The sequence below is a fragment of the Camelina sativa genome, chromosome 15, assembly GCF_030686135.1.
Source record: "Camelina sativa cultivar CO46 ecotype springtype chromosome 15, ASM3068613v1".
Taxonomy (NCBI): domain Eukaryota; kingdom Viridiplantae; phylum Streptophyta; class Magnoliopsida; order Brassicales; family Brassicaceae; genus Camelina; species Camelina sativa.
In genome coordinates, this window is record NC_141894.1 from 1,625,254 (window position 1) to 1,650,658 (window position 25,405).

The 25,405-nt window shown below is 38.4% G+C and overlaps 9 protein-coding genes and 3 pseudogenes across 15 annotated transcripts; 8 read left to right on the top strand and 4 right to left on the bottom strand.

Annotated features, from left to right (window-relative positions):
• Positions 1–377: 377 nt before the first annotated feature.
• Positions 378–1,671, bottom strand: LOC104744567 (uncharacterized protein At2g34160). Its single transcript, XM_010465642.3, has 5 exons — positions 1,306–1,671; positions 1,076–1,124; positions 925–987; positions 765–829; positions 378–688 (listed from the first exon to the last, which is right to left on the bottom strand). Exons 1-5 carry the CDS (start codon positions 1,459–1,461, stop codon positions 545–547), a joined length of 477 nt encoding a protein of 158 aa, XP_010463944.1. The 5' UTR covers positions 1,462–1,671; the 3' UTR covers positions 378–544.
• Positions 1,672–2,167: 496 nt separating this feature from the next.
• Positions 2,168–4,975, top strand: LOC104725588 (uncharacterized). Of its 2 annotated transcripts, XM_087489492.1 has the most exons (4): positions 2,168–3,395; positions 3,481–3,895; positions 4,013–4,539; positions 4,619–4,975. In XM_087489492.1, the coding sequence occupies exons 1-4, from the start codon at positions 2,310–2,312 to the stop codon at positions 4,760–4,762; spliced, it is 2,172 nt and encodes a 723-aa protein (XP_087345618.1). In that variant the 5' UTR covers positions 2,168–2,309; the 3' UTR covers positions 4,763–4,975. The 2 variants fall into 2 exon arrangements, with proteins under 2 accessions (XP_087345618.1, XP_087345617.1); XM_087489491.1 differs by having other exon boundaries at positions 4,013–4,975.
• A 66-nt stretch (positions 4,976–5,041) lies between these two features.
• Positions 5,042–5,974, bottom strand: LOC104744568 (uncharacterized protein At4g04775-like). The gene is made up of 2 exons (XM_010465643.3): positions 5,491–5,974; positions 5,042–5,390 (listed from the first exon to the last, which is right to left on the bottom strand). The coding sequence occupies exons 1-2, from the start codon at positions 5,662–5,664 to the stop codon at positions 5,091–5,093; spliced, it is 474 nt and encodes a 157-aa protein (XP_010463945.1). The 5' UTR covers positions 5,665–5,974; the 3' UTR covers positions 5,042–5,090.
• Positions 5,975–6,014: 40 nt separating this feature from the next.
• On the top strand, positions 6,015–6,945 carry LOC104744569 (uncharacterized protein At4g04775-like). Its single transcript, XM_010465644.3, has 2 exons — positions 6,015–6,496; positions 6,597–6,945. The coding sequence occupies exons 1-2, from the start codon at positions 6,323–6,325 to the stop codon at positions 6,894–6,896; spliced, it is 474 nt and encodes a 157-aa protein (XP_010463946.1). The 5' UTR covers positions 6,015–6,322; the 3' UTR covers positions 6,897–6,945.
• A 101-nt stretch (positions 6,946–7,046) lies between these two features.
• On the bottom strand, positions 7,047–9,823 carry LOC104748005 (uncharacterized). 2 transcript variants are annotated; one of them, XM_087489494.1, is made up of 4 exons: positions 8,592–9,823; positions 8,092–8,506; positions 7,448–7,974; positions 7,047–7,368 (listed from the first exon to the last, which is right to left on the bottom strand). In XM_087489494.1, exons 1-4 carry the CDS (start codon positions 9,675–9,677, stop codon positions 7,225–7,227), a joined length of 2,172 nt encoding a protein of 723 aa, XP_087345620.1. In that variant the 5' UTR covers positions 9,678–9,823; the 3' UTR covers positions 7,047–7,224. The 2 variants fall into 2 exon arrangements, with proteins under 2 accessions (XP_087345620.1, XP_087345619.1); XM_087489493.1 differs by having other exon boundaries at positions 7,047–7,974.
• A 2,523-nt stretch (positions 9,824–12,346) lies between these two features.
• On the top strand, positions 12,347–14,821 carry LOC104744571 (protein WVD2-like 1). 5 transcript variants are annotated; one of them, XM_087488136.1, is made up of 7 exons: positions 12,347–12,689; positions 13,150–13,384; positions 13,522–13,610; positions 13,720–13,810; positions 13,915–13,986; positions 14,066–14,176; positions 14,247–14,821. In XM_087488136.1, exons 1-7 carry the CDS (start codon positions 12,439–12,441, stop codon positions 14,271–14,273), a joined length of 876 nt encoding a protein of 291 aa, XP_087344262.1. In that variant the 5' UTR covers positions 12,347–12,438; the 3' UTR covers positions 14,274–14,821. The 5 variants fall into 5 exon arrangements, with proteins under 5 accessions (XP_087344262.1, XP_087344259.1, XP_087344260.1 ...); XM_087488133.1 differs by having other exon boundaries at positions 14,274–14,821; XM_087488134.1 differs by having other exon boundaries at positions 12,463–12,689; positions 13,519–13,610.
• A 61-nt stretch (positions 14,822–14,882) lies between these two features.
• LOC104744572 (uncharacterized) lies at positions 14,883–15,561 on the bottom strand. The gene has a single exon (XM_010465646.3). It carries the CDS (start codon positions 15,453–15,455, stop codon positions 14,985–14,987), a length of 471 nt encoding a protein of 156 aa, XP_010463948.1. The 5' UTR covers positions 15,456–15,561; the 3' UTR covers positions 14,883–14,984.
• A 190-nt stretch (positions 15,562–15,751) lies between these two features.
• Positions 15,752–18,207, top strand: LOC104744573 (uncharacterized). Its single transcript, XM_010465647.3, has 8 exons — positions 15,752–16,166; positions 16,317–16,589; positions 16,687–16,813; positions 16,904–16,965; positions 17,047–17,253; positions 17,334–17,455; positions 17,530–17,668; positions 17,784–18,207. Exons 1-8 carry the CDS (start codon positions 15,789–15,791, stop codon positions 17,940–17,942), a joined length of 1,467 nt encoding a protein of 488 aa, XP_010463949.2. The 5' UTR covers positions 15,752–15,788; the 3' UTR covers positions 17,943–18,207.
• A 25-nt stretch (positions 18,208–18,232) lies between these two features.
• Positions 18,233–19,663, top strand: LOC104748006 (F-box/kelch-repeat protein At3g04660 pseudogene; annotated as a pseudogene).
• Positions 19,664–19,969: 306 nt separating this feature from the next.
• LOC104748007 (F-box/kelch-repeat protein At3g04660 pseudogene) lies at positions 19,970–21,152 on the top strand (annotated as a pseudogene).
• Positions 21,153–22,058: 906 nt separating this feature from the next.
• LOC147926196 (F-box/kelch-repeat protein At3g04660 pseudogene) lies at positions 22,059–22,731 on the top strand (annotated as a pseudogene).
• Positions 22,732–23,201: 470 nt separating this feature from the next.
• LOC104748008 (F-box/kelch-repeat protein At3g04660-like) lies at positions 23,202–25,278 on the top strand. Its single transcript, XM_010469705.2, has 2 exons — positions 23,202–23,991; positions 24,892–25,278. The coding sequence occupies exons 1-2, from the start codon at positions 23,212–23,214 to the stop codon at positions 25,276–25,278; spliced, it is 1,167 nt and encodes a 388-aa protein (XP_010468007.2). The 5' UTR covers positions 23,202–23,211.
• Positions 25,279–25,405: the final 127 nt, after the last annotated feature.

Sequence of the window (25,405 nt, forward strand, 5' to 3'; positions counted from 1 at the left end):
TTGGCTTTTTTGTTATAAAGAAAATATTTCTTCCCTTCTTCATATAATTGAATTATTCTCACTTGGCTTACTAATTTATAAATATAATGATTTCACCTCATTATTAAACAGCTGTTGCATTTAATAATTAGGAGGTTTTCACTTCATAGAAGAATTTAATTCTATTGTATTTAAGATTTCAACTGTTAAAAATTAGTACTTTTGGTCCCACGTTTTGGTGCTTACTGCTTCGCATGTTTTTAGTTTCCCTCAATTGAATATTTCATTTTGTGCTATTTCTGCAATTACTGAATGGATACTATGTAATTTCGAAAGTTGGGGAAAAAATTATAGTAACATATTAATATGCATATTGTTCAAGGTGCTAAACGGAAACAGAGAGTGAAGATTAGTAGATTACTATATCTGCTAAACAAACAATTACTATCATTCATAACTAGAGTATTATGTTCGATATGTCACAAAAGAAACAAAAGCAACAAAACATAGTATATAAAAGAAATCGTTTCCTTCTCCTGTGGTGTCCCTCCCAACCACTTCCATATTAGACATCAGTGGCGGCAGCAGCTTCTTGCGCTTTCTCCTCCGCCTGCGTCTCTGCATTAGCTACCTCCTCTGGGGTCTTGCCGTTGGTCACTGGTGGCACCAAAGAGTCAAACTTGTCTGATTTCCCCAACACTATCTCAATCTGCAACACACATAAAGAAATGAATAAATAGATTACAATTAACTAAGGTTCATAAAAATATAAAAATAGCACTTGCCTTGGCCTTCTGAACCATCCTGCCTTTGGTCTCATCTTTCATTCCCACAGTGGATGTTAGCACCTCTGTTTTTTGACAGAAAACAAAACAAATTCTCGAATTAAAACGAAAGATAACGGTTTACACAAGAATTGATGGCAAGAAGAGAGTTTTGACTCACTCTTCTCTGTGGCCATTCCATTGTTCTTCAAGATCTCAGAGATTGTCACCACAGTGGTGATTGCTACATACACGAAAAGATTAGATCATAAACCAATTGATCTAAACACATAGCATATAAAAGAATCACGTTAACCGTAAGAATCTTTTACCCATTCCAAGTGCAGAAAGCTCAACCTCATTGTATTGCTGAATGTACCTCTGCATCATACGACCAAAAAACAAAAAAAATTCAAACGCAATGCCAATTACATAAATAGTAGAATCTGCGATCTAGATCCAATCGTTAAAGATCGATTCAAGATGAATACTAGTCACATAAAGACTGATCTGATCTTGAAAAGCGTAGATCCGATGGAAAAGTTAGGGTTCCGATGGTTACCTTGGCGAGGTTAACGTAGAAGAAGAGAGGCTTCTTGGTGTTGGAGACTTGGATCCTGTTCTTCTTGTGGGACTCAACAGTTGTGGCCGGAGCGAGAACGATGTTCCTCTCCGATGGGATAGGTGCCGGAGCCGGTGTTGCTACTTCCATCGCCATCTTCAATCAATCACTCTCTTCGATTCTTTCCAAGTCTTGATCTTCGCTAACTTCTCTCTCTCTCTCTGATCTCTCCCGTGAAACGTTGTGTGATCGCTTTTAGGATTGGTGTTGGTTTATTCTCGGGGTAATCAGAGAACCGTTGTGAGGCTTAACGGCATTTATATAGCAGTCGTGAAGCCAACGAAAGCGCGACACGTGTTCGTCTTCAATCGGTTTGTTGACCGAGTAAGAGCGAATAACGGATTGGTTCACCTCTCTTCGAGTATTGTAAATGACCAGATTACCCCCGATATTTGTGCGTCTTTAGGTCATGTCCAACAAGCGTTTCTATATGAGATGTTTTTATTAAAAAATAATAAGATGAAGAGGGAACATACGATTTCTTTATTTAGCAACGGGAGAAACGTTTAAACACAAAAAAATTGACAGATATCACTATTCTTTTTTTTTTGGGAAAACGTCCTGGTTCCCCATGAGAACTATGATATCGTACCAGATGGAGCCCGATCTTTACCCCCGTCCCAGATGGCTCTCCTGAAATTCTTCTCAATCTATATACCCATATATCTGTAATTTACGTTTTGTATCTCCATGAGAATAGAAGATATCATCTATTTCACCATTGCTATAGGTTTAATTGGTTTACTATTTGATTAACCGAGTGACGAAGTTTACAAACCAAAATAAACCTGATTTCGACCCGATTAAAACCTGATTTTGACCCGATTAGAAACATAACCCTCAACCGAGAAATCCCTAAAATCACATTTTAACCTCTTTTTTGTTTTCTCTCGCGACGAACCCTAGAAAATCAAATTTCACCATCGATTTCTCAAATTGAATCGATGGATTTAATAATCCGATCTGGTTTTGGGCAACAAGATGGTATTGGGCAAAGAGATGGTGTTGGAGAACGAGAGTACGATGAAGAAGGAGAGGATCGAGATGAATTTCACGTCGATATGCTTGCTCAGGAATTTACCGATGCTGAAGAGTCGATTCGTCATGATACGTACCCAGAAAGTGACGACGAGGAAGAAGGTCGTGGTCGTGGTGCGGGTCGTGGTCGTGGTGCGGGTCCAGAGAGGGTGTTTACGGATATCGGACGTGGTGATGGAACTTTGTGGAAAGACCAATCCTTCTACAATGGGGTCGCATTCAAGGAGAGTGTCTTGGACTATGCACTACATACTGGTTACAATTTGAAGCAATACAGGTATGACAAAGATAAACTCGGGTTTAGATGTGTTGGGGATAAGGGCAATTGTGAGTGGAAAGTGTTTGCTGCACTTCTTCCAAACGCATCTTTGTGGAAGATTACGAAATACATTGATAAGCATTGTTGTACCCCCAATGGCGAGTGTGAGATGTTTAAGGTCCCAGTCATAGCTAGAATTTTTCTCGATAAGATTAGAGAGGAACCGGATCATTACAAGCCTTTGAGGATTGAACAGATTATCATGGAAAGGTGGAAGATATCCGCTACTAGGCCACAATGTCAAGCTGCTCGGAGAAAGGCTTTGGGATGGATAGAGTATGAGTATGAACAACAGTTTGCACGACTGCGAGATTACCAAGCTGAGATCTTGGAAGCAAATCCAGGGTCTGTTGTGGAGATTGATACAATTAAGAATGATGCTGGTCAAGACGTCTTCAATCGGTTTTATGTTTGTTTCGATGCCCTTAGAAGAACTTGGAAACAGACTTGCCGGCCAATAATAGGAGTTGATGGCGCCTTCTTAAAGGCAAAGATCAAGGGACAGTTGCTTGCTGCATTAGGCAGAGATGCAGACAATGGCATCTATCCAATAGCCTGGTGTGTTGTTCAAGTTGAGAACAAAGACAATTGGTTATGGTTTGTGAAGAGATTGAAGACTGACCTGGATCTAAACGAGGGAGATGGTTACATTTTAGTGTCTGATCGACAAAAGGTATGTATCTAACTAATTTATTATATTGGTTAATAAATGTGAATGCTCTCGTTTTTAATATGTTTGGTTTTTGGTTCTCAATTAGGGGTTGATAAAAGCTGTGGAGTTGGAGTTACCACAAATAGAGCATAGAATGTGTGTTAGACACATCTATGGGAACTTGAAGAAGACTCATCCTTCCAAGAAGCAAATCAAGCCACTCCTCTGGCATATGGCTTGGAGCTATAATGCAAAACAGTTCGGTGAGAGACTGGAACAGATACACGCTTATGACACTGGTGTGTATGATGATGTTATGAAGTCGAAACCAAAGAGCTGGTGTCGTGCCTTCTATAAGTTGGGGGGTTATTGCGAAGATGTTGACAACAACTTCACAGAATCTTTCAACAAGACCATCGACAAAGCAAGGGAGAAACCGTTTGTGGCAATGTTGGAGACAGTTAGAAGACTGTCTATGGTTCGGATTGCCAAGCGTTCAGCTCTCTCTCATTCTCACAAAGGTAATTAACTTTATTCAAAATTTAATGCAATTTTCTACGATTGTCTATGATTTTATTCAAAGACTGTCTATGATTTCTACATATTTAATGCAATGTTCTTGGTTTTTGATGTTTCAGGTTTATGTACTCCATATGTGGCAAGGTTTCTTGCTAAAGAGCATGACAAAGCTTCGGAATGCCAGGTGCATCCTTCTACTAATGGGTGCTTTGAAGTCACACTGGATGGAGACAAACACAGAGTTAGTTTACAAAATATGACTTGTACCTGCAAAAAATATCAAATATGTGGTATTCCATGTGAGCATGCCTATGGAGTGATTCTGAAGAGGACGTTAAGTGCTGATGACTATGTCTGCCAGTGGTTTCGAACTGCTATGTGGAGGCTTAACTACACAAATGGCATTACTCCACAAAGGGGTGCTCGTCATTGGCCTTCGACTTTAGGTGAGAATGTTCATGTTCCACCTGAGCCACCACAACCTGGGAGAAAGAAGATAACCAAGGCAGACAAGAAGAGGAAGCCAGGTGTAAATGAGTCTCCTGTCAAGAAGAAACCAAAACATAAAAAAAGGATAATGCACTGTGGAATTTGTGGTTCTGATCAGCATAACCGTAGGTACCACCAGAAGAAGAATCAAACACAGGTTGTTAATCGGTTTTTTCTCATTTTATTTCTCAAGATGAGTCTCTTGTTCTCATTTTTTGAAATTTGCGGTTTTTCAGGCTTCTCAGGGTGGTGGAGGAGAAGTTGTTCAAGGTGGTGGACTTTCTCAAGATGGTGGTGGACTTTCTCAATCTGGTGGAGGAGAAGTTGTTCAGGGTGGTGGAGGACTATCTCAAGGTGGTGGAGGACTTTCACAAGCCTGAATATTGAAGATTATGGTAGTAGGGGTCTGTTTTTTGGTTTAAGAGACTAGTTGGATCTGTATTTTGGTCGAATAGACTAGTAGGGTTATGTTTTTGGTCTGTGATCATGTTGAGAACATGATTTCAAAACGTTATCATTCTGCTTGTTTTCAGAACATGTGTTCATCATGTTCTGCCTTTTATGAAATGTGGAATGTCTTATCTTATTAAATGCAATAGCAACACCAACAGGAGTTCACACTCAACACCAAAACAAACAAGAGCATAAAGCAGAGCATACAACCGAACAACAATAGATTACAACCGAACAATAGTTTACAATAGCTCATCATACAAGCTTAAACAGAGCAAACAAGATCATAAAACCGAAAACACATACAATTATACTCTTATTCATCCTACATTGCAATTCAGCTTTTGCTTCCAACAAAACTTCTTCAACCCTCTCACAAAGCTCTTTTTCGAACTCCATTTGCATCTTCTCAAATTTCAGCTTCTGTTCTTGCAATGTCTCTATTGTACGCTCTTTCATCTCTTCTTTTACTCTCTCAAATTGAACACCCAATGTTGCTACCTCGTCCAACAATGCCTCATCGACCCACTTAAAGATGTGGTTATCGTTCACAAGCTAACATTATATCATAGAATACAATGAAAATTGATGAGAAGGATTAGGCTCGGATTTGGATTAGGTCGATGTCTACATCAAACAAAGCATAACATAGTACCTTCTTTGCTGCTGCTTCTCGACATCGAAAGTATCTCCGAGAAGGATTAGGCTCGGATTTGGAATTCTTTGCCACGATGTGTTCCCCACACCAGCATCTCTTAGGCACGCCAACGACGAATCCTCTTTGTCGAACATTTGATGAACCACTCGAACCTCCAGAAACGGTACTCATGGTTGCAAAGATCGATTTAAGAATTTTATGCTTTTAGGGTTTGAGGATTTGGGGATTTTAATGGAGTTATAGATGTGTTATAGATGTATCGTCTCGGGTCGGATTATTAACATCAGTCAGGTTTTATTTTTGGTTTTCTATTTGGTATGAACGGTTTCGTATCGGTTCACTCTTTAAACCGATAACATCCCGATATATGGGTATATAGATTGAGAAGAATTTCATGAGAGCCATCTGGGACGGGGGTAAAGATCGGGCTCCATCTGGTACGATATCATAGTTCTCATGGGGAACCAGGACGTTTTCCCTTTTTTTTTTAACATCTTATCTTACTTTATTAATTGAATCTCGGGAAAACGTCCTGGTTCCCCATGAGAACTATGATATCGTACCAGATGGAGCCCGATCTTTACCCCCGTCCCAGATGGCTCTCATGAAATTCTTCTCAATCTATATACCCATATATCGGGATGTTATCGGTTTAAAGAGTGAACCGATACGAAACCGTTCATACCAAATAGAAAACCAAAAATAAAACCTGACTGATGTTAATAATCCGACCCGAGACGATACATCTATAACACATCTATAACTCCATTAAAATCCCCAAATCCTCAAACCCTAAAAGCATAAAATTCTTAAATCGATCTTTGCAACCATGAGTACCGTTTCTGGAGGTTCGAGTGGTTCATCAAATGTTCGACAAAGAGGATTCGTCGTTGGCGTGCCTAAGAGATGCTGGTGTGGGGAACACATCGTGGCAAAGAATTCCAAATCCGAGCCTAATCCTTCTCGGAGATACTTTCGATGTCGAGAAGCAGCAGCAAAGAAGGTACTATGTTATGCTTTGTTTGATGTAGACATCGACCTAATCCAAATCCGAGCCTAATCCTTCTCATCAATTTTCATTGTATTCTATGATATAATGTTAGCTTGTGAACGATAACCACATCTTTAAGTGGGTCGATGAGGCATTGTTGGACGAGGTAGCAACATTGGGTGTTCAATTTGAGAGAGTAAAAGAAGAGATGAAAGAGCGTACAATAGAGACATTGCAAGAACAGAAGCTGAAATTTGAGAAGATGCAAATGGAGTTCGAAAAAGAGCTTTGTGAGAGGGTTGAAGAAGTTTTGTTGGAAGCAAAAGCTGAATTGCAATGTAGGATGAATAAGAGTATAATTGTATGTGTTTTCGGTTTTATGATCTTGTTTGCTCTGTTTAAGCTTGTATGATGAGCTATTGTAAACTATTGTTCGGTTGTAATCTATTGTTGTTCGGTTGTATGCTCTGCTTTATGCTCTTGTTTGTTTTGGTGTTGAGTGTGAACTCCTGTTGGTGTTGCTATTGCATTTAATAAGATAAGACATTCCACATTTCATAAAAGGCAGAACATGATGAACACATGTTCTGAAAACAAGCAGAATGATAACGTTTTGAAATCATGTTCTCAACATGATCACAGACCAAAAACATAACCCTACTAGTCTATTCGACCAAAATACAGATCCAACTAGTCTCTTAAACCAAAAAACAGACCCCTACTACCATAATCTTCAATATTCAGGCTTGTGAAAGTCCTCCACCACCTTGAGATAGTCCTCCACCACCCTGAACAACTTCTCCTCCACCAGATTGAGAAAGTCCACCACCATCTTGAGAAAGTCCACCACCTTGAACAACTTCTCCTCCACCACCCTGAGAAGCCTGAAAAACCGCAAATTTCAAAAAATGAGAACAAGAGACTCATCTTGAGAAATAAAATGAGAAAAAACCGATTAACAACCTGTGTTTGATTCTTCTTCTGGTGGTACCTACGGTTATGCTGATCAGAACCACAAATTCCACAGTGCATTATCCTTTTTTTATGTTTTGGTTTCTTCTTGACAGGAGACTCATTTACACCTGGCTTCCTCTTCTTGTCTGCCTTGGTTATCTTCTTTCTCCCAGGTTGTGGTGGCTCAGGTGGAACATGAACATTCTCACCTAAAGTCGAAGGCCAATGACGAGCACCCCTTTGTGGAGTAATGCCATTTGTGTAGTTAAGCCTCCACATAGCAGTTCGAAACCACTGGCAGACATAGTCATCAGCACTTAACGTCCTCTTCAGAATCACTCCATAGGCATGCTCACATGGAATACCACATATTTGATATTTTTTGCAGGTACAAGTCATATTTTGTAAACTAACTCTGTGTTTGTCTCCATCCAGTGTGACTTCAAAGCACCCATTAGTAGAAGGATGCACCTGGCATTCCGAAGCTTTGTCATGCTCTTTAGCAAGAAACCTTGCCACATATGGAGTACATAAACCTGAAACATCAAAAACCAAGAACATTGCATTAAATATGTAGAAATCATAGACAGTCTTTGAATAAAATCATAGACAATCGTAGAAAATTGCATTAAATTTTGAATAAAGTTAATTACCTTTGTGAGAATGAGAGAGAGCTGAACGCTTGGCAATCCGAACCATAGACAGTCTTCTAACTGTCTCCAACATTGCCACAAACGGTTTCTCCCTTGCTTTGTCGATGGTCTTGTTGAAAGATTCTGTGAAGTTGTTGTCAACATCTTCGCAATAACCCCCCAACTTATAGAAGGCACGACACCAGCTCTTTGGTTTCGACTTCATAACATCATCATACACACCAGTGTCATAAGCGTGTATCTGTTCCAGTCTCTCACCGAACTGTTTTGCATTATAGCTCCAAGCCATATGCCAGAGGAGTGGCTTGATTTGCTTCTTGGAAGGATGAGTCTTCTTCAAGTTCCCATAGATGTGTCTAACACACATTCTATGCTCTATTTGTGGTAACTCCAACTCCACAGCTTTTATCAACCCCTAATTGAGAACCAAAAACCAAACATATTAAAAACGAGAGCATTCACATTTATTAACCAATATAATAAATTAGTTAGATACATACCTTTTGTCGATCAGACACTAAAATGTAACCATCTCCCTCGTTTAGATCCAGGTCAGTCTTCAATCTCTTCACAAACCATAACCAATTGTCTTTGTTCTCAACTTGAACAACACACCAGGCTATTGGATAGATGCCATTGTCTGCATCTCTGCCTAATGCAGCAAGCAACTGTCCCTTGATCTTTGCCTTTAAGAAGGCGCCATCAACTCCTATTATTGGCCGGCAAGTCTGTTTCCAAGTTCTTCTAAGGGCATCGAAACAAACATAAAACCGATTGAAGACGTCTTGACCAGCATCATTCTTAATTGTATCAATCTCCACAACAGACCCTGGATTTGCTTCCAAGATCTCAGCTTGGTAATCTCGCAGTCGTGCAAACTGTTGTTCATACTCATACTCTATCCATCCCAAAGCCTTTCTCCGAGCAGCTTGACATTGTGGCCTAGTAGCGGATATCTTCCACCTTTCCATGATAATCTGTTCAATCCTCAAAGGCTTGTAATGATCCGGTTCCTCTCTAATCTTATCGAGAAAAATTCTAGCTATGACTGGGACCTTAAACATCTCACACTCGCCATTGGGGGTACAACAATGCTTATCAATGTATTTCGTAATCTTCCACAAAGATGCGTTTGGAAGAAGTGCAGCAAACACTTTCCACTCACAATTGCCCTTATCCCCAACACATCTAAACCCGAGTTTATCTTTGTCATACCTGTATTGCTTCAAATTGTAACCAGTATGTAGTGCATAGTCCAAGACACTCTCCTTGAATGCGACCCCATTGTAGAAGGATTGGTCTTTCCACAAAGTTCCATCACCACGTCCGATATCCGTAAACACCCTCTCTGGACCCGCACCACGACCACGACCCGCACCACGACCACGACCTTCTTCCTCGTCGTCACTTTCTGGGTACGTATCATGACGAATCGACTCTTCAGCATCGGTAAATTCCTGAGCAAGCATATCGACGTGAAATTCATCTCGATCCTCTCCTTCTTCATCGTACTCTCGTTCTCCAACACCATCTCTTTGCCCAATACCATCTTGTTGCCCAAAACCAGATCGGATTATTAAATCCATCGATTCAATTTGAGAAATCGATGGTGAAATTTGATTTTCTAGGGTTCGTCGCGAGAGAAAACAAAAAAGAGGTTAAAATGTGATTTTAGGGATTTCTCGGTTGAGGGTTATGTTTCTAATCGGGTCAAAATCAGGTTTTAATCGGGTCGAAATCAGGTTTATTTTGGTTTGTAAACTTCGTCACTCGGTTAATCAAATAGTAAACCAATTAAACCTATAGCAATGGTGAAATAGATGATATCTTCTATTCTCATGGAGATACAAAACGTAAATTACAGATATATGGGTATATAGATTGAGAAGAATTTCAGGAGAGCCATCTGGGACGGGGGTAAAGATCGGGCTCCATCTGGTACGATATCATAGTTCTCATGGGGAACCAGGACGTTTTCCCTTGAATCTCTCATTGAATCAGAGATTACATAATTGTTTGCAAGTATACAGATACAACCAAAACATGAATAAATTTAATATGAATAAGATGAATAAGTATTACTAATTTATTGGAAAAAAAATAAAATTTTAATAATTTTTTTTTTAGCAATCATAAACGATTCTCGAATAAACAATTATCAATCTAATTGGGTCTGAGTTAACCTATATGACATGAGGGAGCAGCATATGTAACCTATATGGTCTTAGGTTCAATTAATATTTATTTAATATATTTTACTATTAATCAATGTATATTTGGGACCTTAATTTATTGTGTTCTTGCAAAATAATAATATGTAAAAAATAATAATATTTATTTTATTAATTGAACCAGAGATTACATAATTGTTTGTAAGTATACAGATACAACCAAAACATGAATAAATTTAATATGAATAACTATTACTAATTTATTGGAAAAAAATAAAAATAATAAAATTTTAATAATTTTTTTTTTAGTAATCATAAACGATTCTCGGATAAACAATTATCAATCTAATTGGGTCTAAGGTAACCTATAGGACCTGAGGGAGCAGCATATGTAACCTATATAGCCTTAGTTTCAATTAATATTTATTTCATATATTTTACTATTAATCAGTATATATTTGGGACCTTAATTTATTGTGTTCTTGCGAAATAATAATATGTAAAAAATATTGACCTTTACAATTTGATGGATAATTTAAATATTGATATAGTAATCATTTAATATGTGTTATGAATCGAACAAATAGACCTTCTTTAAGTATATAATAATGTCAATGTTGAAGAATAGACCTTGGGCGATGATAAAGTCTATTATTATTATTATTATTTTAAGTGGTGATCCACTTTATTTCAAAATAATCAGTTTCTTAATTTGATATTATAATATAGATACAGGTACGGGAAATTATCAAATTCAAATCATATACATTATTTTCTCCAATTTTTTATTTGTCATTCTAAAGGAAATTTTTTGTTCATATTACTTACCGTTTTATGTTTACGGTACAACTTTATCAATTAAATTTCCAGTCTTAATCTTTATTTTTAGTTTATTAATTACTTAAAACAAATGAAACAATATATTAATAAAAGGTAAAATAGAAAATTAAATTGTTTTTTAATATGCATTAAATCAGTTAGGATGACAAGTAATATAAACGGAGAAAATATTATGTTATCTCTTGTGTATTTAATAGTTTCAAATATCAACCAATTTCGTTGAATGATTTTGGTAGGCAAATAATAATATCTTTGATTTTGGGGACCAATTTTAAAATTTGTTGGACCAACCGACCGAATTGGCTTTTTCCTGGTTAAAGAATTTTGCCGTCAAAAGGAAGAAAGAAGAAAGATTGCTCTGATGTTTGAGTTGCGACGTGGGTCCTACGTTTGTTCCAGTTGCAGACGTGGGTCCGTCCTTGTACGTTTTATTCAAATTTGTATGTGTTTTGTTCTAAATTTCAAATTAAACATCAAAGGTGTTTATTGTGTTCTGTCGGAACCGGATGTTTCTAGTCTAGCAATTACTGTATTTTTCACTTTTTGATTTTTTTGTACATCTTATTAATTTTTGAATTTAAAGAATGTTTTGACTTTTTAGAAAAATATTACTAAATTCCTTGTGTGTTGACAAAATTGTACAGTATTTTGTAAGTTTGTTGTGTTAGTTAGGTTGCAAAAACAATGTGTGTGATTATTAGAGAATAAGGCCACATAGGGTCTTCTATATGAATCTATGCCGTTCATAAGCTTATATAAAAGCTGCAAAAATTTTAAACAAAGAAGCGAGGGAAAGTACAAAAATTACTCTTGAGTTTTGAAATGGAAAAAGGTATGGAGCATTTCTATTACTGGTATCACGTTAGTCGAGAGGTGCGTTATTAAATAAGTTACTACAACAAGAAGTCACATTGGTATTTATGGTTTTTTATTAAATGAGAAGGTATTTGTCACATTGGTATATGTCTTGTGACTTCTAAATCCGCCATGATTATTTATGAGTTTTAATTTCCTTCTAAGATACTACTACTTCTACTGCTTAACAAATGATTACCGTTATTTTTTTTGTTTTTAATTAATTTAACTTAAAAAACTAATTGCCACATTTCATAAAATCAAACAAGATTTACATTTCCTACGAAGTCGTACGTTTTAAATGTTTACGTCTTTAGGGTGTATCTATTTTTGTTTTTGAAGAAGCATGCGGTAAAAGCGCCAAGAAATTCCAAAAATTAAAGTAAACTGTTTCTTTTTTAAGCAGAAACAAAAAAAAATTATTAGATTTGAAAAAAATGGCGTTTGCCCAAAAGAAAAAAAAAATTATATATTTCAAAAAATGAAAAGTCCCAATAAATACCCCAAACAGCTTAAACAAATCAAACACAAATCCAAAATAGTCACCGCCTCCAAAGAAAATAAAAAATCCATTTATTTTTTCTTGAGAGAGAGAAGGAACTTTGTTGTGGATAAAAAAGACATTCATTTCTATTTTGTCTGCAAAGAATTCTCACGGGCCATCGGAGAGAGGGAGACAGAGGTGGTGGTGCACAAGAATCCTTCTTCCTCTAATCCTCCTACAAGATTTGTGTAAGATGATACAAACATTTTTTGTTTTTTTGCATTTTTTTGAATCAATTTAATCCTCTGTTTTTGGGTACACGCTTCTTCCTCAAATTCTTGTTTTTATCTGTTGCTTTCCCCTCATTATTTCCCATCTAGGTTTTTCAAATTTTACATTTTTTTTTGAAAAATTTGACTCTTTTTTCATCTGGGATGTTGTTTATGCGTGTTGGTTTCACTTTTGAATTCTTCTTCCTATGACTTTATATCTCTACAGTTTCCGCAATGTCATAACTTTGAACCAATCTCTGTTAATTACAATCTAACTTTGCAATGTCAGATTATATAAAAAAAAGTTGCAAACTTCATAACAAAGATGAGATTTTGTTGTTGCTAGGGTAGAGAGAGAGAGAGAAAGTTGAAGGTGAGGATAAACCTGAGATCTTACAAATTGAATTGAATCTTGTGGTGGTTTGGATATGTGCAGTGGAATGGGAAGAGAAGTTGTTGAGGTGCTTATGGACAGAAACGCTGACGTTTCAAGCGCTAGAGTTCACGTTGCTCCTAAGATAGCTGTAGATGAGCCTGAGGAGGAATTTGAAGTCAAAGAATGCACAGAGGAGAAGTCTCTCTCTGAGAATTCACCTAATGTCGCATCTGCTGAGAAAATTGTAGCTCAAAATTCGCCTAAAACCCGTACTGGAAATGCTAAAGGTTCAAAGGTAATATATACATCGAGTTTTGAAAAGCTTGGAATTATGAAATGCATTGTAGATGATTAGGACTACAAGATCAAGATGTGTATATGATCGAGGCCTAAAGCATATGTTTTCCCATTTATTTATGTTTGTTGCAGCAGGATGCTTCTCTTCTTGCAGTGAGGAAGCCATTGCAACCCGAGATCAAGAAGCATATCGATGATGATGATACTTGCTCCATCGCTTCTTCGTATCCTTTTACCTACTTTTATATCATTTTATACTAGATACTTATGTATGTATGTATGCCATGCTTAAGAAAACCACGATAATGTTGCCTTAATGATATCTACTCACAGAGTGGCAACTTCAATGAGGATGGGTAAGTCAGTGACTTATGGAAGTGCTCCAACGTTTAGAAGTGCTGAACGTGCTGAGAAGCGCAAAGAGGTTAGTAAACATTCAACCTTTCTGCTTCTTCATTTCAGTTATGGAAGTGTCCACTCTGTTCTGTTTACTGTTTGATTTTTTTTGGTTGGGTCTGTCTGGTTTAGTATTACCAAAAGCTCGAGGAGAAAAACCAAGCGCTTGAAGCCGAAAGGAATGAGCTTGAACAAAGGCAAAAGGTAAAGTACACATTTCTGGTAGATACAGTTTTGTGTTTTCTGGTTGTGAAGCTTCATTATTGATTTTAATGGTTTGCAGGAAGAACAAGAAGCGGCACTAAAACAACTTAGAAAGAATCTAAAGTTCAAGGCTAAACCCGTCCCCAACTTCTACTACGAAGCTCCTCCTGCAAAACCTGAGCTCAAGAAGGTATGTTTCAAACTATATAATAAAACTCTCTCTTTCTTCAGAGTCTCACGCATTGTTCTTGTGACAAAAGTATAACTTATGTTATGCTTCTTTCTAGCAACCTCTGACGCGTCCAAAGTCGCCAAAACTGATCCTTTCTCGGAGAAAAAGCTTCAGCGACGCAATCACCTCATCTTCCCGTGAAGAGGTTCTGAAGACAGTCTCTAACCGGAACCGACACAGCACCGGAACAGTTCAGAACAAAGACGATCACAAGAGCAAGAACGCCAATGCTGCCCACGAAAGCCCTCGATTCAGATCTGGCAAGGGCAAAGTTGGATTGAAACCAGTGAACGAGTGCGCTGAAGAAGCTTGTGAGGCTTGAAAAAGATATGGTGAACGGTGGTGCTCTGTGTTGTCTGTGTTTTTTACTCAAACTAACTTTGATCTTACCGGAGAAAATTTAAAAATCAAATCAAAACAAAGACTCTTTGTTTTTCGGTTATTTCCGGTATATGTTTGGTTCACAACGTAACTTGTCTTTCTCAATTTTAACTTCTATGTGGATTGTTGAAGGAACTCCTAATGTTGAAATTTGTATATTTTTTGAGTGTTGTTGGATTTGAATTTTAGTAGGTAAGATTATTTACCGAAAGTATTATCTAATTGTTGATTTCTTACTTGTTAGATTAGTAAGATTGAAATTGGTATGAAGGGAATCATAACCTAACAAGTAACAACCTTCTTCTCATATATAGTAGCAAACCAGTGGGAAGCAAAACCGGTATCAAACAATTAACCTAAACCGGCTAAATCAAATAAAGAAACTCTAAAAAACCAAAACCAAACCGGCTAAATTAAAAAAACCTAACCAACCGCTAGCAGTTTCTCGGCCGCCGGTTGAACGATGACCACCGTGGTGCGATCCGCCGCCATAAATCGGAATCGGACGTATTCCTCCTCCTACTCCTCTACCAGGAATCGCTCGATCGCCACCGCCTTTCCCACGTGATCCTCCGGTGAAACCTCGTCCTCCTCCACCAAAACTACGTCCTCCTCCGCCGAAGCTGCCTCCACCTCTGCCTCCACCTCCTCCTCCGCCTCCGCCTCCCTTCTTAACAACGACGGCTAATTCCGTTAAATTCCGAGAGATCACATCACCTTGAACCGGGGAATTGTCATGATTTGGATCAACGGAGGCTAAAGTTGTTACAGATCGAGAGAAGGCAAGAGTAAAGCCGTGCTGCAGATGGAGAAAGATAAGAAAGAACAAAAGCAAAGATGCTTTCTTTAAATCCATAGTTGGGCGTTCCTGTTTCTTTCTGTTTCTGTCTATGTAATTGTTGATTTATACACCGAATTATAAAGAACCGCGTGATTAATATCAATCAAATTTACTCTAATTTGAATATCTGAATGCATATATTAGTATTATTACCTTTTCCGGTGGAAAGCACTATGTCCGATTAATTAGACCCCATTTGTGTCTTTTTTTGGTCTTAAACTCTTAATCATATCATTAGTGAAAATATAAAGAGAGGGTAAAACAGTAAATTTCGGTTCCGAAATATTTTAAAAATGGATAACAGATAAGTCAAGGGATTAAATCTTAGCCTCCCTCCAAAATTAAACCATGGCCACTTCTTTATTTCCTCTGTCTTCTTCGTTTCTTCAACCTCTGAGACTCAAAACCCTAGCTAAACCCAGAAGCCCTGACTTATTATCATCCACCACAAGAAAAATTACAACAACATGCGATTCACAGAAGAACACTGGGAAGTCGAACCCCAGCAGCAGAAACCCTAATTTTCAGAAACGGCGTCAGTCCTCCTCCAAGTATGGAACTTCTAGAAGGTCGATCCTCAAGAAATCGTTCTTACAAGAACAGGTTACTTTCACCGCACGGATCTCCGATGACCCCCACGTGGCGATTATCGGCGGCGGAATGGCGGGTTTGGTCTGCGCATTGAACTTGGAAGCTCGTGGCGTCCAATCCACTGTTTTCGATACGGTTCGTTCGTCAATTTGGTTCCTTTTGGATACTTTCTAATCTGAATTGAAGTTTGGTTTAATGGGTACTGAGAAATTTGTGGTTTTTAAGTGTTTTTGCTGTTCAAAAGCCAAGCTTTAGGAGTTCAAATTGTGTGTTGTGTTTATGTAGGGGATACATGGGTTAGGAGGAAGGCTTGGAACAAGGATTATTGAACCACAGGGACTAGTTTTCGATCACGCTGCTCAATTCTTCACTGCAAACGATTCTCGTTTTGTTCAATTGGTTGATGGTTGGTTAGAGAAAGGACTTGTTCGAGAGTGGAAAGGTGTTGTTGGAGAGCTTGAAATCGGAGGTAGCTTCTCACAGTTTCCTTCATCATCACCTCCTAGATATATTGCTGTTAACGGTATGCGATCTCTTGCTGATTCGTTGCTATTAGAGGTAAGATATGTTGTTATCTCTCTTCAGGAAAAAATTGAGTTTTTTTTTAAGATTTGTATGAGATGAAAGTAAGTAACAAATGGTTGATTGGTTGCAGAGTCAAATGGTGAATTTGGTTAGGCCTTGTTGGATTAGTAAGTTGGAACCACTTAATGGGATGTGGCATTTAAGTGAGAATGGAACACCTCGTGGTCAGTTTGATGTTATAGTCATTGCTCATAATGGTAAGAAAAGCGTATCAGTTTCTCTCTTAATAGCTTCAGATGCTTTGTTATGTCTTGTTTTTATACAAATGGTTCACCTTTTTTGTTCAGGTAAATGTGCGAATCGTTTGCTTTCAGCATCAGGCTTGCCCCTAGTTGCAAAACAGATGAAGGTAGAGAATATCTAGCGGAACAGAAACTTTTTAAGTCCTATGGCCTCTTCTGATACAATCCTCTTTTTTCTTTTGTTTTAGAAACTGGACCTGAGTTCAATATGGGCGCTATTAGCAGCTTTTGATGATCCTCTTCCTACAGTGAACTTCGAGGGAGCGTTTGTGAAAGGAGTCGAATCATTGTCTTGGATGGGAAATAACTCTGCAAAGCTTGGAAATGGCGGATCTCCACATTGTTGGACTTTTTTCAGTACTGCTGCATATGGGAAACAGAATAAAGTTCCTCAGGTTAGTTTCTTCAAAGCTATAAAATATAATGTCAAAGCCAGAAATCAATCAAATTGTTTACCTTCTTCTCTCCCTCATAGGAAAACATACCGACGGTCACGGCAGACAAAGTTAGAGCTGGTATGCTTCAAGGTGTGGAAATGGCGTTGGGCTTGCCTGAAGGCTCCCTTCCTAAACCGGTTTATACGCGTCTCCAGCTATGGTAAGTAAAAGTTGTATTAACAGTGCTAAAATGTTTGAAGATTTGTGGTGTGATTCAATATTTTTCATATACAGGGGAGCAGCTCTGCCGAAGAACACTCCTGCAGTTCCATGTATATTTGATCCACAAGGCCGTGCTGGTATATGCGGTGATTGGCTTCTCGGTTCTAACTTAGAATCTGCTGCTTTAAGCGGTGCAGCTTTAGGAAACCATGTAAGAAGCTTCCCTTGACTCGTCTTTAAAAAAAAATCTGTGTTCTTGTCTTAAGGATTCCAGAAGAAAATATCACAAATATTTTGTTATTTTACTCCTCTTCTTTCCCCTGCAGATTGCGGAATTCCTGCAGAATGGTGGTGCTAGTCCTGAAGAATTTGCAATCGGTTTACATGATAGGTTAAGTCCTCTTGCTGGTCATGATATTGGACAGTTTCCTGGTCTAACATCAGTTGGAGAAAAAGAAGAGGCTAATGCATATCAACTTCTGTGAATACATAAGTCTACTTTGATGCAAAGAAGTCTCTGAAAGCTTACAGTGTCTTTAGCTTTCCATGATCGATTTGAGATGCTCTATGAAAAAAATCAAAAGAAGCAGTTGAATTAGTCTAGGTTTATGAAAGTTTTGTTTAGGCTCTACAAAAATCAATGGAAATAGCGAAAGTGTGTATTCAATTTGTATGACAGTCTTTACTCTTTGGTGTTGTCATAAGGATTTCCAATTAGAGCAGAAAATAAAAAGAGTACCTTTCTGTTAAGTTTGTAAAATAGAAGGTCTGACTTGCAAATTCATAAAACGGTTTACTCAGGAATTGGAATCGCCCTGAGTAAGATAGGCCTAGGGTTTTCAGAGTGGGAAAAAACGAAATTGTGTGAGAGAGAGGAATTGAAAAAAGCGAGCCATGAAGAAAAGGGGAAGGAAGTGTAAGAAGACAGAAGAAAAAAGAGATGAAGAACACGACCCGTGTTCCATCATTCCTCTGGAACTTAAAGTAGAGATTCTCATGAAACTGCTGCCGGAATCCATAGCAAGGCTAGGTTTCGTTTCAAACCACTGGTCATCGATCATCCGTGGCAAAGACTTCACCGACTTGTACCAAACTCGATCTTTTTCACAGCCGCGTCTTCTTTTCTCTGTCTACCGTCGCAACACGCAGAAGCACTTCTTTCACTCCTGCTCTCAGGAGGATCCGTCTTCTGATCATCGTATAGGGTCAGTTACACTATCAATTCGGATCTACGGTACTGTTTTAATCCACCCATCGGCGGCTTCATCTTTGGTCGAAACGGTACTAAAGCGATCTTTGGAAACCCTAGTACTGGTCAGTTTGTATCTTTACCTAGGGTTAAAACGAACAGAAAGGACATATTCTCTGTTTTTGGATACGAACCAGTTAATGATGTATACAAAGTGTTGTGCATGACGGTGATCACTAAACGTGGATCACAAAGCTTCAAGTGGGAAGATCCTTTCTATGAGGAGCCTATGACAGAGGAGCATCAAGTTTTAACGGTAGGACCTAAACAAAAATGGAGAATGCTCGAATGTAAGTTTACCCATCGTCATCATTCTGGATCTCCAGGGATATGCAGGAATGGGGTTGTGTATTATCTAGCTTTGTTCAACGACAAAAAATCTCTAGTAAGCTTCAATCTTAGATCTGAGGACTTTAGTGTCAGTAAGCTACCTGAGGATTATACACTACAACAGTATGGTAATTTGGTAAACCACAGTGGAAAGATAAGTATAGTGTGCCGTGGATACCGCGGTCCAATAGACCTATGGATTCTTGAAGATGCAACCAAAGAAGAATGGTCAAAATTTGCTGCCGTGGTCCCTTCTATTAAAGATATATATGGTGGGAATGATCAAAAGGTCATGTTCTGCGGTGTACTTGGTACCGGTGAGATTATACTTGCACCGATCCCATCCCCTAACCCGTTCTTTTTTATCTGTTACGATCCCAAGGAAAAAGATGCCAGAAAAGTTGTGATTGAAGGAATTGGAGATGACTCTGCTGTGATCCAAGTCTTTTTCGATCATGTAGAAAGTCATATGGTTCTGCCAAAGCTACGTTAATTTGCTGACAACTAGCTAGTTCTTTCGGTGTTGCCCCAACTTCTCTTTTCATTTCTAGGATAGTAGTAGTTTAAGAATCTTCCTTATTACTCGAACTGAGACATATTCTAGTCTTTGGTTAATGGTTTTGTATACTTGCGGATTATGCAAATTTGCAGTTGCTATTTACTAAACATAATTAATTATTGAAACGCCCATCCAAGTTTAGTTTTATTGTCATTAACACAACCTTAAATGTACAGTCCTGAATAGTGACTAGCGAATACACACGGGATAAATTAGAATGGCCGTAAAAAGATAGGTTTTATTTGCAAATCCTTGAAAAAATCGATAAGCATTTTATTATAATTAGGGTTTCGTTTCTGTTTTTAATTGTCGGCGAAGATATTATATAATTAGGGTTTGAGATTTAAGAGCGAAACAGAGAAGACGAATTGAGAAACGCCATGAAAAGGGTCAGGACGACGAAAGAGACGCTCGGGGACAGTCGAAAACGTTCAAAGAAACACGATGAAACCCATTCGTTTCCTTTTATACCTCAGGATCTGATAGTACAGATACTCCTGAACGTTCCGGCCAGATCAACAGCCAGGTTCGTCATCGTTTCAAAAGAATGGTTTTCGATAATCCGCAGCAAGGATTTTACCAGGTTGTACCTGACTCGATCTTCGACTCGGCCGCGTCTTCTATTCTCAGTCTACAATCACTTCCACAGGCAGGGGAAACAGTTCTTACAATCCTTCTTCCAGCAAGATCCATCTTCTGATCATCATCAGAGAGTTTACATAACTTCCCATCACAGTCATTTGTATGGCTTTTCTCCACCAGTCCGCGGCTTGATTTGCCGTAAATGTGGTACTAACGTGATAATTGGAAATCCTAGCACGGGCCAGTTCTTACCTTTACCTAGAGTGAAAACATATAGAAGAGGTCTATTCACATTTTTTGGATATGATCCGGTGAATGATGTATACAAAGTCTTGTGCATGACGGTACTACATGGTCATCAAAGACGTGGATCAAGATATGTGTCCGAGGAACATCAAGTTTTCACTCTAGGAGCTAAACAAAAATGGAGAATGATCAAATGTAAGCGTTCCCATCTACCTCCTCCTTATACTAGAGGGATATGCATAAACGGGGTTGTGCATTATTTTGCCTGGATCGAATATGCAGCATATTTAGTACGCTTCGATCTGAGTTCTGAAGACTTTAGTTTCATTAAGCTACCTCAAGAAATCGAATGCCTAGTGAACTACAACGGAAAGATAGCTTTAACGAAGCAATGTATGTCAAACAGTAAACTTGACATATGGGTTCTGGAAGATGCAAGTAAAGGAATATGGTCAAAATTTTCTGTCCTGGTTCCTTCTTGGACAGATTTAGTTGGGAATAATGATTTCGTGTTCAGGGGTACACTTAGTACCGGCGAGCTTATATTTGCACCGCTCAGTGTCAGTCCCATTAGCCCGGTCTATTTGATCAGCTTCAATCTCAACGATAACAATGCCAAAAAAGTTTTGGTTGAAGGACTTGGAGATTTGCTCTCCTTGTCTCGAAGTCTATTTGGATCATGTAGACAGTCCTATGTTTCTGTCAGGTGTAAGAAAAATCATTTGGTGATGCGTGCCTTTCGTTTTGTGTTGAGGGCTGACAAATTTTGATTTTTCTTTGAAGAGGACAAAGTCTTTTGGTTTTGCTAGTTGGATCTTTTATCATCATTTGGGGGGGGGGGGGGGGGGGGGTTATTTTTTTGAGCTGTTAGGTCTTAAGAATGTTATGTGGTAATGTTTTCTTCAATTGATTCAGATAAGCCCACAGGCTTTCACCTATTTAGTATCCATTATCCACTTGTTAGTGGTTTAAACGACTGAGATCTAACGATAACATGCCATAACCTTATATAGTGGGGATCTCCTGCAGAATGGTGATGCTACTCCGGAAGAGTTTGCATTAATCGGTTTGCATGATAGGTTATAAGTCCTATTGATGGCCATAATATCAAGCAGTCCCGTGGTTTAACATCGGTGGGAGAGAAAGATTAAAAAGTTAAAGCATATCAACTTATGTGAATACACCAGTGTACTGTTACTTGACAAAGAAGCAAACATCATATTGATACAGAGGCGTTTAGCTAAGGTACACAGCGACTTCAGTTTCCATGCACTTAGGACTTCACCATTTTCAAACTTCTTTGTTGGTTGAAATATATAGCAAGAAGCAGCTTAATCTGCCTAGTTATTAAGGTTAATTTGTTGAGGCTATATATATTGCAAAATGCAATAGGAATAGTAGTGTATTTGCACGACACAGTCTTTAGTGCAAAAATGTCTTGTGACAAAACTTAATTATGATTAAGATTTTTCTGTCAAAATTTTAAACTTAGATCACCACATTTTTATATTACAAGGGATAAATTGGAATGACCGTAAAAAGAGAGTTTTATTTGCAAATCCCTACATTAGGATTAAGTAAGATTAAGAGTAGCAAAGAAGGAACAGGGGAGAGAGACAGGAAACGAGAAACGCCATGAAAAGGGTCAGGAGAAAATGTTCTAAGAAACGAGAATTGGAAGAAAGCGATAGAAAAGATCCTTTAACCATTCTTCCTCTGGATCTGATTGTAGAGATTCTCTTTAAACTTCCGGCCAGATCCATAGCCAGGCTCGTATTCGTTTCAAAACTCTGGTCATCCATAATCCGTGGCAAAGATTTTATTAAGTCGTACCTGAATCGATCTTCGACTCGGCCGCGTCTCCTTTTCGTTGTCTTCGCTTACTACACGAAGGAACAGTTCATACAATCTTGTTCCCAAGAAGATCCATCTTCTGATCACCATAGGTTAAACATAACTCCGGATCGGCGTCATTTGTATGGCTTTTCTCCACCCGTCCGCGGCTTGATCTGCCGTCAAATTGATACTAAGGTGATGATTGGAAACCCTAGCACGGGACAGTTCTTAACCTTACCAAGGGTCAGATCTACGAGAAGGGGTTTATACTCCTTTTTCGGATATGATCCGGTGAATGATGTATACAAAATCTTGTGCATGACGGTACTACAAGGCAGCCAAAGACGTGAATCGCAAGTTGTGTCCGAGGAGCATCAAGTTTTCACTCTAGGACCTAAACAACGTTGGAGAAGTATCGTATGTAAGCATCCTCATCTTCCTCCTCGTTTTAAAAAATGATACTTTAAAAAAGTTAAACCAATTATAAACAAAACTGCATAATATAAAGTATTATAATACTCTAAAAGTTGCATAGAAAATTGAAAACATCTTATATTATGAAACACAAAACTTCTTCAAAGTGGAATAGACAAATGATAAATCAGAGCAACAAAGAGCGGTTTCTTGAATTTAATATTCATTGTTATTATAATCTGAAGAGTAGACGCAAAAAGAAAAGGCATTGTTGTACTCTGTTCCATCAGGTTCACCTTGCAAATCTCAAAATACTAAACACCAAGGGATAAATTGGAATGGCCTTGAAAAGTAATTTCTTGAAAATGTTAGGGATTTATTTATTTGCAAACCCCTTAATAAATCGGTAAAGATATTAGGGTTTCGCTTTTGTTATTTATTTTCTTTAATTTATATCGTCGGCGGCGAGAAAAATTATTAAGGGTTTAGGAGTAAAAAAAAAAAAGAAGGAAACGGTGAAGAGGAAGTGAGAAACGCCATGGGAAGAGTCAGGACGAGGAAAGAGACGGCCGAGAAGAATCGAAAACGTTCAGAGAAACAAGATGAAACCCATCCGTTGCCTTTTATACCTCGTGAACTGATAGTAGAGATACTCGTGAGAGTTCCGGCAAGATCAATAGCCAGATTCATCTGCGTTTCAAAACTCTGGTCATCCATAGTCCGCAGCCAACATTTTACCAAGTCGTACCAGCTGCTGATGACTCGAAGATCTGACCCGACTCGCCCGCGTCTTCTTTTCTCACTCTGTCACCCCATGAAGACGCAGCAATTATTCTTATCCCAGCAAGATCCATCTTCTGATCATCACAGGGTCAACATAAGTATGCGTCATCCGACTCCTTGGTATGAATTTTCAATACCCGTCCGCGGCTTGATCTGCTGTCAATATGATGGTAATAAAGTGATGATTTGGAATCCTAGCACGGGACAGTTGTTACCTTTACCAAGAATCAAATCTAGGAGAAGAGGTTTATTCTCCTTTTTTGGATATGATCCCGTGAATGGTGTTTACAAAGTGTTGTGCATGACGGTACTACGTGTAAGAAATCGATTCCGTAAGTCACAAGTTGTGTCCGAGGAGCATCAAGTTTTCACTCTAGGAGCTAATCAACAATGGAGAAGTATCGAATGTAAGCATCCTCATCTTCCTCCTCGTAATACTAAAGGGATATGCATAAATGGGGTTGTTTATTATCATGCTTGGATCAGAAGTGAAAGATTTTTGATATCCTTTGATCTGATATCTGAAGAGTTTAATGTCATTAAGTCACCAGCTGACTGTTGGTTCCAAAACCTAGTGAACTACAACGGAAAGATAGCTTTAACTACAGCCATGCAGATTGACCATATATTTCGCCTGTGGGTTCTGAAAGATGCCTGCAGCGAAAAAAAATGGTATAGAATATCTTCGCCTGCGATTTCTTCTCGTTCTTGGCAAGAATTAGCTGGGAAGGTTTCCTTCGAGCTCAGGGGTACACTTAGTACCGGCGAGCTTATATTTGCACCCCTCAGACCCATTAACCCGGTCCATTTGATCAGTTTTGATCCCAAAAGAAACAAGGCCAAAAAAGTTGTGGTTGAAGGACTTGGAGATAACTTTTCTTCTCTCGAAGTTTATTTGGATCATGTAGAGAGTCCTATGTTTCTCTTCTGTTAAAATTTGAGTTAAATCATTTGGTATCGCCTTTCATTTAATTTAAGATCTCAGACAATAATTGTTTTGTGTGTGTGGAGCTGGCTGACAAGCTTGATTTTCATCTTTGTTTTGTTGGCTGTAATCTCTAACAGAGACATTTTGAGACTTTCTTGTTGGTGTGGTATAAACCACGATTGATCTAAGATGCTATAAACCTTATATATATTGTGGCATGCATACACATATATGATATATCTAGGAAAAAGCTCGGTTGAAACCGAATTGTCCATGTTACTTGGTACTGCCACAGAATACGAGTTCACAAGTGCTCTTATAACTCATGACAATGTGGAATATAAAGTGATCTAAGATGCTATAAACCCATGTAAGAGAAGCAACAAAACATTGTCTTACTTTTACAACGTGTGAAAATAACACCTCTTTTTACTAGTTTTCCTTAGAAGATGACATCAACTTGAGAAGATTAAAGATATCCGACCCCTGGTGAGGTACAATGGTAAGATAGTCAAGTTACCTGGGGTGGATATCCGACCCCTAGTGAGGTACAATGGTAAGATAGCTTTGGCGTGTCAGTACCCGGACGGTAAACTTAACCTGTGGGTTCTGGAAGATGCTAGCAAACAAGAATGGTCAAAAGTTTCACTCGTGGTTCCTTCTTGGACAGATTTAGTTGTTGGGGACTATTTAGACTTCAGGGGTACACTTAGTACCGGCGAGCTTATATTTTCACCGCAGCCTTGCCGGAACCCGTTGTATTTGATCAGTCTCGATCTTAAGGAAAACAATGCCAAGAAAGTATTGGTTGAAGGAATTGGAGATAAATTTCCTAGTCTCGAAGTCTATTTGGATCATGTAGACAGCCCTATGGTTATGTCGAATGTAAGTTAATCATTTGGTACGTTGCCTTTTATATTTAAGATTTCGGACGACAATAGTAGTTTTGCGTGGACCTGACTGACAAGGACGTTTGATTTACATTTCTTTTTCTATATTTTTTTCATATTCAAATGTTAAG